At 35.2% G+C, this 13,755-nt stretch overlaps 1 protein-coding gene across 1 annotated transcript; it reads left to right on the forward strand.

Moving 5' to 3' along the window:
• The first annotated feature begins 705 nt into the window (after positions 1-705).
• On the forward strand, positions 706-11,148 carry LOC135698650 (uncharacterized). The gene is made up of 7 exons (XM_065218711.1): positions 706-785; positions 6,700-6,842; positions 6,897-7,105; positions 9,025-9,118; positions 9,178-9,495; positions 9,780-9,891; positions 10,665-11,148. Exons 1-7 carry the CDS (start codon positions 734-736, stop codon positions 11,096-11,098), a joined length of 1,362 nt encoding a protein of 453 aa, XP_065074783.1. The 5' UTR covers positions 706-733; the 3' UTR covers positions 11,099-11,148.
• Positions 11,149-13,755: the final 2,607 nt, after the last annotated feature.

The raw sequence follows: 13,755 nt of genomic DNA on the forward strand, positions 1-13,755 counted from the left end.
TCAAGATAGCGCTATAACATGTTATAACTCTGTAGTCTGAACGTACTATAAGACAAGAAGGTCCCGAAGAAACGTGCTCAACTTTTTGGCTCAACTCTGGTACTATCAGGCGTGACATTTGATAAAGGCACAAAAACTTTTGTAATCAAACTTTTTAAGGCCCTTTACACGAGAACCGAAGTACGCATTATCATCGGATATGGGAAACTCTCGCCTTTCCGAAAGTGGTATTGGTTTGCGTATGCATACTTTGGATCGCGTGTAAAGGGCCTTAGAAAGAGTGTTTACAAATGCTTTTGTGCCGTTATCAAATGTTACGCCTGCTATCTTCGGTCCCAAGCTAATCGATTCACCATTCGGAACATAGGAAAATCCACGAACCCCTCATTTTATCTGTCAAACTTTCATAGAGTATCAAACATACACTGAAAAATTGGAAAAATCACATTTTGATTGAAAAGTAATCATTTCAATATTATACCCAGTTTAATCATGCTGACTTTCTAAAAACTAATCAAACTTGATTGAATTTTAGTCTTTTCTGGGTAAAATTTAATCATGTTCATGGTTATTTCCATAAAAGTGTTAGATATGATTAACAGTGTAAAACCAAACGTCAAACTTGTTCGTAACCTCGTTTGCGTTTGTTTTGGCGGTGTTTATTCTGATGTGCGAGTATTATACAAGGTGTTTTTCGCGGTGATTCCGGACATTAATTGCATTAATTGCTGCGATGGAGGATATTTTCGGTGCCATCGGAGAAGATACCGCGGAAGTGCTTAAAGGTAAGATAGAATTAAAAAAGAAGCCATTTCTCCATAAGAGTGCTCGACAATTCTGTCGGCATCATTCAATCCTTCGTTGAGGAAAAAAAAATCCGGAAGTTGTCCGGATTTCCATATTTTAATGGATGATTGATACGATGAATGATATCTAAAGCTTGCGGGAAATCGATTCCAGAAGCGTGGAGTGAGTGGTTGGGGAGGAGGGTGAGAAACAGACGTCCGGCAAACAGCAGTGGTGAATGAACCTGCCTCGGAGTGCCCAGTGACAAGGGTGGGTGGAAGCGAAGAGGAGATGGCGTGACTGTCGTCAACCTCTATGCACCAGAACCGTTAATTTAAGATTCAATTGACATTCTAACACTACGCTATGCTCAGTGTAAAATTTGTATTTCTTCAAGAGTGATCTTATTTAAGGGCCACAATCGACCAATCACTTCGTTCTACGGCATATTACGGTCGGGTCTAGGACTCAATATTTTTTTTTTACTAAATTATGTGAACACTAGATTTTACCTTCAATTTTCAAACATTACACAGAGCACATCACTGGCCTATGCACATGCTCCGTGACCCATACTGCCTCACCCTACCCTATGTTGAATGTTAACAACTAAATTTCGTCATCTTTCCCTTTGGACCATTCGTACACTGGATTTCTTATTTAATATCTATTTTACCAGAATCTCGCGCTTCTTATCCCTAGGCTATACCTGTTTTATGTGCGATGCTGATAATAATGTAATCTCTGGTGATGTGAAGATGCTGAAAAATCATTTTCTTGTGGCACATAATTTGAAATCATCGGTGGGTAATGCAACGCCTTTTACGTGCAAAGAGCTTGGAACGGATGGACATCGTTGTAATGCTCAATATACGAAGTATCAAAACTTTCAAAAACATTTACTCACCAAACATCCCAATCCTCTGTGCCAAGTGGAAGATAGTTATAATCATACTGCTGAAAATATCTTCCAAAATATTGAAAAACAACCCGATTTCTTCGAAAGTCTCCTTGGGATTGAAAATATGGTTATTTTCAAATCACCACCAACAATTGACAACATTTCTGGACATGCGAGCGAATATATATCTACGTTGCGCTGCAATGTTGCTATCCCTGAATCATACATTCAAAACGTAATGACTTGCACACAACAACTGATTTCTAAGGTTGAGAGTTATCTTTGGAGCAAAGTTAAAGATATAGTCGAAAAACAAAAAAACACTTGTTCTACGGAGGAAATTGTACGTCTCATAAATGATTTTACAGCCGGCAACGTGTTCAAGGATGTAAAAGATATGCGAACACAGATCGCACATTTGTACATACAATCGAACACAAAAATTCCTGAACCAATTGAGGTTGTTTTGGAATCTAAGTCGAACAAAACTGTAAGGAAGGTTTACACAAACGAAGGATTTGTTTTTAAGAACTCAGTTAGAAACATCAGGGAGACGTTCCAGTATATTTCCGTGCTTGAAATTTTGTCGTTAGTTATGAGAAACCCAGAGGCTATGGATATTGTTGAAAAAGAGACTAGTTCTCCGGATGGGTCATTTAACTCGTACAAAGATGGTTCGTCTTATAAACATAATCCATACTTTCGAAAATATCCGACAGCATTGCGTCTTACATTGAACGCTGATGATATAGAAATCGTCAACAATTTGAGCCCAAGATCAGGGAAGCATAAGATAACCCAATTCTATATAAAAATCCAAAATTTTGAGCACTGTAGAAATTCTTCATACAATACCAGCTACTTAGTAATGTCCATAAATGCTGTAATCCTAAAAAAACATGGATTTGACAAAGTTTTACGACCTTTATTGGAAGATTTGAAGCGGTTGGAATCCGATGAAGGTGTAGTAATGAAATTTGGTATAACCACATTTACATTGAGAGCAGTATTGTGCAGTTTTGCTGGCGACACGTTGGCTGCACATGAACTTTTTGGGCTTCTTGGTCCGAGTGCCTCCTACTTTTGTCGACAGTGTTATATAACCAGAAATGATATGAAGAATGGATTCATCGGTGCCCTTTTCGAACAAAGATCCGTGCAGTCACACCAACGAGATGTGGAAAACGTCAATCGAATAAAAAAGTTAGAAGCAGAGAATAACCAAGGACAACTGAATTCAAGAGCAATTCGTAGAAGACGACACGGTCAGGTATAATTTATTTAAGTGAAAATGTATTACGTAGCATGAAACAGACGGATGGTACATAATCCTCATCACTCACCCTGTTGTGGCCGTGGAAGGGATAAGGATTATGTACCAATCGTCTAATAGTCGAAATCTGATCGCGGATATCATCAATGATTAACCGATAGATCACAACCATTGTTTTAGCAATGGGTTGAATTTTTATGCATGGATAAACACGAAAAATATAATTAGAATGCTATTGACCTTCCATTTTAACAAAAAAAGAATTAAGATTATCTAGCCTAATTGAAATGAAAGTTCCAGAAAGATAGCTAATTCGATTAATGGTTGCTTGAACTTGAACTTGGACATAGACATTGACCTGAACTTGGACCTGGACCTGGACTTGGACTTGGACGTACAATAATATAATAAAAGTTGTCCTTGATTTTGTTGTTCAACATGATTGTTTAGCTTTTTCGATGTGATTTTTGGCATGATTTGCATTTAATACTGACTTTTTTTTTGCGAATACAGGTCATCAGTGAACGAGGTGTGGCTGGGCCATGTGCGTTGGAACAGCTGAATTATTTCAAAGTTGCTACAAACCTGGGATTCGATCCCATGCATGATCTGCTGGAAGGAGTTGTACAACAAATCTTGAAACTTATCTTAAAAGTGTACATAAAAGAAAACAAATATTTCACTACTGATGTGTTGAATGATCGCATCAACAATTTTGCGTACGGAACTGTAGAAGTGAAGGATAAACCATCATCCAATTTCACATTGAAAAAACTGTCCGTAACAGGAAATAAAATCAAACAAACAGCAGCACAAACATGGCTTTTGCTACGCTCGTTTCCATTTTTATTAGACGGTTTAATCCCTAATAATCACCCACTTCTGGATATTGTTAATATTCTGCAAAGAATATGCTATTGGTCGTTTTCTAGTATGCTCACAAAGAAAATGGTGGAAGAAATGGATCTAAATGTGCAAAATCTCCATGTTCAGTTTAAGAAATGGTTTCCCCACTCATCACCGATAAACAAGATGCATCATTTGGCACATTATGCACACAATGTTAAAGCTACATCAGTGACCAATGAATTTAGCTGCATGCGATTCGAAGCCCTTAACAAATTGCCAAAAAATCAAATGAAAACCGCCCAAAACTTTAAAAACGTTCCCTATAGTTTAGCAACGCGTTTGAATTTAAAACAGGTAACGGCAATAGCAAATCGAGATTTTTTCCAACGAGTTGATATAATATCAGATGCTGTCGTAGCTAAAGAGAATATGCCAGACAATGAATTATTAGAAGCCTTCCCAGCTAATCTTTGCCTTGTCAAGCATGTAAAAATAGATGGAATACACTTTCGCAACGAAGTGGTTATTAAATACGACGATAAAACCACCGATAAACAACAGTTTGCACGGATACAAAATATATACTATGTAAATGATACGTTTTATTTTGTTGTTGAACGCCTCATATCGATCTGCTTTGAAGAAAAATTTAACAGTTTTCGAGTACAGCCCTCAGCAGAACATCTTCTACTGGTAGAAGATCTTGTTTATAAAAGAAAAACGTATAATTTGTGGGATGTGTCGTCTATAAATGATTCCTTCATTGCGCTTCAATATTACGATGATTTTAAATAAAAGTTTAGGTGAGTAAATCAAAAATTAAAATAATGCAAATTGTATTCCTATCTAGTATTTTGCGCTGCGTATTGGTGGCAGTCATTGGACGTAAGCGGGGTGCGGGGAAACAATAAATTTGAGTTCATTAGTTAACTCCGTTTTCAGACTCCTCTGGTTGTTGTCATGCAACTCAAATAACAATTTTGGGATATCCCTGGGAAACAAAATAATTCTTACGGAAAACTAAAGAGTGAATAAATTTGTAAACCAGCGGATACAAGTTTCAATTTTCAAAAGTAAAAAAAGTTGGGCGTTGTTTCAACAATACTACCCGCATAGAAAAGAACCATTTCTAGAACAGTTCAAACTTCACTGAAACCTTACTAGCTGTGTTAACTTTATACAAAATAGTTTTGTTATGGTTTATGGAATGTAATAAACCGAAAAGAAACATTACTTTCTACTGTTATAGTTTCTGGTATGTTCCAGCTACATTTTGTTACGGTTGATCAACTATACGAAACTATATTGAACTTTTGCAAAACATTACGAATAAAAGTTGTATACAACTAGTACAATGCTTACGTGTTTCGCTTATGGTTGCTTTATGTTTTTACAACTGGCACCAACAGAGGAAAATGCTTTTCTTTGGAACGGCTGCCATGAGTTCACGGTGTTTTTTTTTTGCTTTATTGTTTTATTTTTAAAACTTTACACCAAATGGAAAACCTGTTTTATCGTTGAGAAAAATGAAAAACGTAAGTAATACCAGCTTAAAGTATAAATTATTTCTAAAAAACCATGTATTTCCTACAAAAATATCTAGGGCCTTTGACAATCCCAGCCATCATGAATAAAAAACAGCGGTCTACATGGGTTAGAAATTTTGATTCTTCTGGCTCACATTAACCCAAACAGGAAATCGAAGCACGTTCAAATAGAATGAAGGTTCGTTTTGCAGGGTGTATTTTTTTAGTGCTGTGTTTATATTAAGAACAATAAAAACAATTCCCAAGTGAAGGGAGAGGTATTCACAAAAAGCAATCTTGTAAATCACATTAAAATTAAAGAACAAACTATATCTGCTGAATTCCACATAAACTACGACAGTATTATAACGTCAATAAGTATGGTCATTTCTACCCGTTCATAGTATATATTGAAGTTAACAACAATGGTTGGTTCTAAAACGTACAACCTTATTCGAACGTTAATGGAAATAGGTTTTACATTTCTAGCTTGAACCTTTTCTGATGTGGTTAGGCTATAGTTTCTTTGCAAAAAATGTATAGGAAAAAGTGAGATTTCGTATGGTGAACGTTCTTAACCACCCATTATTGCTATGGTTAGGTCTTTGAAAACCTTAATCAATATGGTCAAAACTTCACCTAGGTATGGTTCGATTAAAGTTGACTGAACCATTCTCATAATGGTTTTCACAGGAAGATAAACCATTTTCAATGTGGTAACCGTATGGTTGTGATTTATGCGGGTAACAAGTTCATACCGTAAATCTGACATAAAATAAAATGGCACCTTGACTATTGAAAACCTCACTTTTTATATGCAGCAAACACTCAACTAGCTTTCTATAAACTAAAATAATCAATACTCAAACAAAATATATTTTTTTCATGCACTGACACACTTTCTCCCATGTTGTTTCAAGAGGCCTAAAAATGTTCTATTTTTCAGAACCATGCAGTAATGTGTAAGTGTAATTTTTAATTCAGTAATTGGCATGATTCATCAAGAATAAAAATTAGTCAATAAGCACCTGACCCTATATACAAAAACGTATCCAACAACATAAACAATCTAAAAAATTTTGATGTGTGTTTCCGTCAGGTCAAAGAAATTCTTTGGCGAGGGAGGGATACTTTTTTAATATAATCCTTATTTGTTTTATTATAAAAGTTAGTTTTATCTATTTCAATTATATATTCACAATTAATTTAAACTGCGATACTTCACTTTTTATCTAATCTCCTAATAATCTTATGATTTGCACATTATATCGCATGTTACCTGGGATTTTGTTTTGTTATTTGGGGTCGATACTAGGGTCGATATGATTAATATTGAATTAATGATCTATTCTTGTTTTTTACAGAGCATGACATAAATACAGTCCCCATTTTCCTCGTGCTGACTCAAGAAATTGTGATGATACAGTTAAAACTGAAACTCGGTGCATGGTTACGGATTGAACGGGCACAAAAACAACTCCAAGAGCAGGAAATCTTGCCAAATAAGGTAATCTTAATTTTCAATTACATTTATCATACTTCAACGAGTTCATTATTTAAGGTTGAACCTACGTCAGAAAACTGTCACAACGATAACGAAATTTTCATCAACGAACAGAAAATTATTGAAATCCTACAACGTGCTCCGACCTGTCAACGATTGCTGTATGGAAAATTGGCACAGGGAACATGTTTGGACCGTAATGAGAAAAATTTGATTTGCAGAATACTATGTGCAGAATTGTTTGCTACGGCGATAAACAAAGGATTGTAAGAATTAAAAGTAATCATTCATGTGGTCATCAGTGTGAAAGATTTTGCATGATCACACTAATTAGACACATTATTTATTTTTGTTACACATGCAGTATCTATCTAGCTTGAGTTTTCAAAAAGACTTATAAGCATTGATCGATTCATGATATCGACGAAACCGACGTACTTTTTAACTTTTTACTTTAAATGATCTTTATTTATTGTACTTGTGTGGTTTACATGTATGAATTTTTCAAGTGACACAGATGCGTCTTTTCAACTCTAGTTAAAATTAAATTTTATATAATTGTTTAAAGTTTCTAGACCTATCAGGCCTGTTTAAAGAATTCCCACCTTGGTGGGATTGGTTTGTACGAAACCGACGTTCATATTAGACTCTATATATAAATTACGACACATCTCTCGAATCATTTTGATAACATTGTAGAACGCTGGCCAGACTGCTGTGTTATAAAATGTTATAACGGTTGTCAAATAATTGCAGCACAGAAACCACCATCAAGATAGCACTATAACATGTTGTAACTCTAGATTGATTTTAGAATACGTCCTATCTCCATTTTTCGGTCAAAGAATCGATTAAATTTATTCGGTTTATACCGCAACCTGAGCGATGGATTTGCAGTATTGACACATGCAATCAAAAGCTCAAACCTTGAACTGTTGATTGCATGTATCAGTATTGCAAATCCATCGCTCAGCTCACGGTAGAAAGCGAATAAAGTTAATCGATTATTTGATCGACAAATGAAGATAGGACGACCTATTCTAAAATTAATCGAGAACTCTGTATTCTGAACGTACTAGCTTACTTTTAATATTACGCGATAAACCGAGCTTTGTTATGTTCTACTTCAAAACGTTGGTAGATCCAGGCATCCATCAATGCTTTTACGTCCTTTCAAAAGCTCAAGCTAGATATTTGGGTTACCTGGGGAAAATTGGGTCACGTAAGAACAAGAAGGTTTTGTTGTAGTTTAGAAGCAAATCATTTACATTCATTTTGTGCATTCATTTACATTCATTTGCCTCTAACTTTTTTCATCAACAAAATTCTGTAAAATTATGTATGAAGTTTTTGTAGGTATTGAGATTAGCTACAATTTTTGTAAAATACTCAAATCCGTATCTTTTATGCATGATGAACCAGAGCGAACAGAACCCACCATTGTTTTTCAGTGAATGTAAATTACATTCACTGAAAAACAATAACAAGTTCTGCCCTCTCTAGTTCATTATGCATAAGAGATACAGATTTGAAATATTGACAAAAGTTGAAGCTATTATCAAAACCTACAAAAGCTTCATACATCGTTTTACGGATTTCTGTTGATGAAAAAAGTTAGACGCAAATGAATGCACGAAATGAATGTAAATGATTTGCCATGCCTGGCTCCGCATAATATCAAAGGGGCTGTTCATAAACTACGTAGACAGTATAGGGGGGGGGGGGTTGGCAATTGTCCACGGTCCATACAAATTTCAAAAATTGTGTATGGACAATTTGTCTACGCAGGGGGAGGGGGGCTCAAGAATCCCAAAAAAAACTGTCTACGTAGTTTATGAACAGGCCCAAACCAATATTTGCTCAGAATCGTAGCAAGTACATTTATGTAAAATGCAAGCAAGTATTACGAAATGCATAAACTGTGTAATATATGTGTATTCTATTGTCCTAGTTGAATAAAAAATATATGCAACTGAAATTCATACGTCGTGGAAGTGACCCATGTCGCCCTGGGTAACCGTAATGAAAATTGGACCGGTGCGATAACACTTGAAATGATTATTTTTTTACTTTTAATGAAATTATTAAATTTGAAATCATGAGTTGACTCATAGTATTTTACCGTTTTACCATTCATTTATTTATTTTTTGACTCATAGTGCATTACTATTTTTATCTTCCCCAGAACAATCAAAAGTGCAACAAAACAAAAATTAGCTATCTGTTTAGTGAACGCCTATGATTGCCTTAAGAGCGATGTAAATGGCAAACCCGCGGAGGTAACATTTCTTGTAAATAAAATATAAACAATAAATTGCATAAATTTGATTGGTTTTAGGCTGACTGGTACTGGGAACATAATGGAGACCAGTCTGGTTCTCATACTGGGATGATCTACAACTGGGTAAGAAATGAGCAGAACAAATCTCCAGCAAAATTATCCCGCAAACGCCCTGCAGTCCAGGAAATCACTCAGGAGATTGTAGACGCCCTAACAGAACTCGAAGCTTTCACTGATGACGAAGCATACCGGCAACGTGTTTTTCAACTATATCAAATAACCTACCCATATCGCAACGCCCTGCGCAAAATGGAAGACTCATCAACATTAATAATGACTGAATTTCCGTTGCTGGCAGGGTTCCAAGGAGATTTGGTGATTTAAAAAAATATATACAAAGCTGCCGTTTCACGCAATACTGTCTTATTATATTTTTTAACATCTTTATCTTTATTCATAGTATTGTATTTGTTAACGAAGTTTAAAACACTGTCATCAGAACAAAAATTATTCAGTTTATTTTCAAAAGTCAACGTTGAAAAATACTGATTTTTTTTTTAACAAACGTGAATATGTTTTAAAGTAACATGGGCCAGTAATGCGTTGAACGAAATTATATGATTGAAAGTTTTTGCTAAATGCAGTTTTCTTTATTTCAGATTCTGGATGAATACAACCACTTGAATCCAGCGGGAGAAACGGTCATCACTTTTGAAAACATTGTGCCATTATGTTCCATGCTAAACACGGAATATGATGATGTCGCTTGTTGTGAGTCTTTTTTTAATACTATCCGCATCTCTGTTCCCATACCGGCAGAATCGACAGAGCAAAACCTGTACTCTACTGTAAATTCTGTAGGAACGAGAACAGAGCTATTTTTTACGATGTGGCTAGTTCTTGATAGGGGTTACTTGCAGCAAAGCGGGTCACTTAAGAAGGTGTTGCTATAGTTTTGCAACAAAGCATTGTTCTGCTGAATTCAACTCTTATTATGTCAGTAACGCTTTTTGCATACTTCGTGTATCGAATAAGAAATGGAAAATTTTCGTCTCAAAGTTTTCATGCAAAATTACATGCAGAAATGAAATATCTTAAAACTGTAGGATACTAGCGCATTGTCATTATTGAAGCCAAAAAAAAGTAACTGTAATTCATACATCATTATCTTGAAAACGGAACTGACCCAGTTTGCCCCGGATAACCCCCTACTATTTTCCATTCATGATCAAAAAAAAAATGAGCGGCAACAACAAAGCTACCATTTCCGCTCATTCGCCTTTTTCAATGATAGTAAATCGTTAACGTATCTTTTTGAAACAAAAATCATACAAAGCACTTTATGTATAAAGATCGTCAGTCGTTTGCGATCACATAGAAGATTCTTGTGTCAATCGCCATGAAAGCTGAACCACTATTTAATACAATGCCGTTTTCAGAACGTACGTTTCGAAAAATGACTTTATTTTGGAACAGCGTTACAAGCTTATTTTGTATATATATACCTGCTGACCCCGTTTAATATATATCTTTTATAATTCTAGGTGGAGTACGTGCTCTATTAAAGCTGATGAAACAATTATCTCAACAAGGGCGCACAGTCCAAGCTGATCCATCGGGGTTACCGCCTCTAGAAGACTATGCTTGTGTTTTCATCCGATGGAAACGGGATGAAGAGCATGATATTGATTTCATGATGCCAAGTCCGTTCATTTATTGCAATGCACTAGCTTTCGCAATTGGGAATTATTTTGTCATCGTGGAAGGAAAAAGCATTGATTGCGGGGACAACTTTTTTAAAGCGTATGATATATTGTATAAGACGTATAAAACGTACAATTTCCCGACGCCACATAAAGCGAAAAAAGTTTTTGAGTTTTTTGATATACTTGTTTATCAGGCGTATAAATTCAGCCGAATTGCTACCGTTAACAGAATGGTAGAGCGTATACGAACAGCTCTCAAGAGAGACAATTAAATCTTCATTACTGAAATCAAAAAGAGAGAAAACAACGCACAAAAATAAAAATTTAGATTGTAAACAGATAATCGCATCACCAAAATCAAACACATACAAGAACTTAAAACTTAAAAATAGATTTAAATTAATTGATGAGCATTTTAGTAGAATAATTGTACAACTTTTTACGTTGTTTTCTCCTTTGAATTGAAACTACCTAGTACTATAATTCAGAGGAGAAAACAACATTAAAAGGTTTTAAAAATAGATATACAAAGAGAAAACACAGTTCTGTTTAAGAACTTCAGAATGGTATACAGCGTATACGAACAGCTCTCAAGAGAGACAATTATATTTTCTTTACTAAAATCAAAAAGAGAGAGAAAACGCACAAAAATAAAACTTGAGATTGTTAACAGATAATCGCATCACCAATATCAAATACATACAAGAACTTAAAACTTAAACATATAAATAAATTGATTGATGAGTTTTTTAGTAACAACGTAAAAAGGTATTAAAAATAGATATATAAAGAGAAAACACAGTTCTGGTTATGAACATCACTTGAATCAGCTTCCGACATGATTCGAACGAGCAGTATTGCACAGCAACAAATTCAATGTAAAATGATTAAAACTGAATTTCTAAATGAAATCTTGAAATTTAATCAAGAAATGATTAAATATTAGTCATTAGCTATTATTTGCGATTTAATCACTGCAACATTAAAAAGTAAGCATTGCATGATTATTTCGATTTTATTCATGCATGATTACTGGCAAACTAATCTTGGCTCTGACTCAATAAGGCAAAGCGGGAAAATGCTTAGTTTTTAAGCATTTTTGATTTAATTTATATTTGAGTGTAGTGTAGTACTTTCGACTAGAATGGGATACCCTAATAAAAATAACCATAAAAGAGAGTTTAACGACGTGTTCGGGGTATCATCCGAACCATTTGTGGGATAGTTTATCCATCCGGGATATAGTTCGTTTATGGTATTTCTTTATTAGGGTACGCTTATAGATGTACTTGGGACCTATAGGCTAGTCAAGTACACACTAAGGGAACGGCCAGGGTAGACGCGACACGCGACGCGATGCGATGCGACTCACGCAAGGAATAATAATAAATAATTAGATTCTTTTGAATTGGTCGCGTCGCGTCGCGAATCGTGTCTACCCTGGCCGTACCCTAAGACTTTGTTTTCGTGTTCGGTAAATTTTACCGAAATCAGAACAGCTGAACGTTCGGTAAAACTTTGACCTTCATTTTAAAGGCTATTGAACTTGAAAATAATTTCAAAACTAAAGAGACTGAAGAGGCGACATCTTATCCATTTGACAGGTCGTCTGCTCGATTGGAATAACTTTTCCTATGACTTTGACAGATGATCCATTGTTCCAATTTTGACACGTCGTCTCTTTATAAATTCAGGCTCTTTATTCAAAATATGTTCAACCTTGCTTAAATGGCTCACTATAGTGAGCCAATTTAAAATCGTTATAACTATTGGCAAATCAAAGTTGGTACTCGTGGAGAATAGAAGAACTATAAAAGTGATGATGGTTTCAAAATTTTCCACGGGGAAGTATACGAGTGGAATCTTAAAATGCTTTTATTTTGCAAATGGAACATTTTATTTAAATCTGGTTGGTGCTATGTTAGTAGAAAACTTAAGGACTACTCAATAGACAAATAATATAGAAAAATTCATTTCTTTTCAGATTTTTAGCTGTACACATAGATTTGAGCTTTTCTACCACTGTAGCAGCAACCAGATTTAAATAAAATGTTCCATTTGCAAAATAAAAGCATTTTAAGATTGCACTCGTATACTTCCCCGTGGTAAATTTTGAAACCATCATCACTTTTATAGTTCTTCTATTCTCCACGAGCGCCAACTTTGATTTGCCAATTGAGAAATCCAACTTAAACTCCTGCGCGCCTGGTGGCAGGAATAAGCACTAACCGACGGTGATAAGTCTGTGACAGCCCTTGACAATTTCATTGATTGTTTGCAAAATTGTTTAATTTCAATGTAATTTCATGCAAATTTCTTGTCAGCATGGATGAACCTTGTACAAAATGCATAAAATTATTTTGTAATGCATTGTTCCTAAATAAAAAGCTACTTCAAGACAGTTAAATTACAGAAAACATGTTAAGGTTTGAAGTCATCTGCCGATTAAACAGCAGACAAAGTTGGCCGACTAAATCCATCGACGAAAAACTATTAAATAGGCCGATTGCTCGGTGTAGCACCAGACGAAAAACGATTTAATCTGCTGATTAATACACCGACTGAAATTAATTTTTAAGTGGCAATAGATTTAGTCGGTGGACGAATCGGGTGATCTGGATGATGTTTGTTTATTTGGAAGATATTTTCGAAACAAAGCACGATAAAATTCAGAATTATATACCATTATTACGAGTACTACTTTTTTGCTCGGATCATGTTTTGACTCCCACAGAAACTCGCTAGAATAAATACAAAATAATAGTTTTTTGGTTGAAATTTCAAAAATGTATTCAGTTTGACACATTATTTCGGACTTATCACCGCTGCGATTGCAGCGCCACGGTGGCCGATTGAAACTTGGATTTGTCAATAGTATCCACTAGAAATACTCAGAGGGAGAGATGGGCGGAGAGAATGTTTTGAACCA

This window comes from Ochlerotatus camptorhynchus, unplaced genomic scaffold, assembly GCF_037179485.1.
Source record: "Ochlerotatus camptorhynchus isolate MF236.1 unplaced genomic scaffold, CSIRO-AGI_Acam_v1.1 ptg000093l, whole genome shotgun sequence".
NCBI classification, from domain to species: Eukaryota; Metazoa; Arthropoda; class Insecta; order Diptera; family Culicidae; genus Ochlerotatus; species Ochlerotatus camptorhynchus.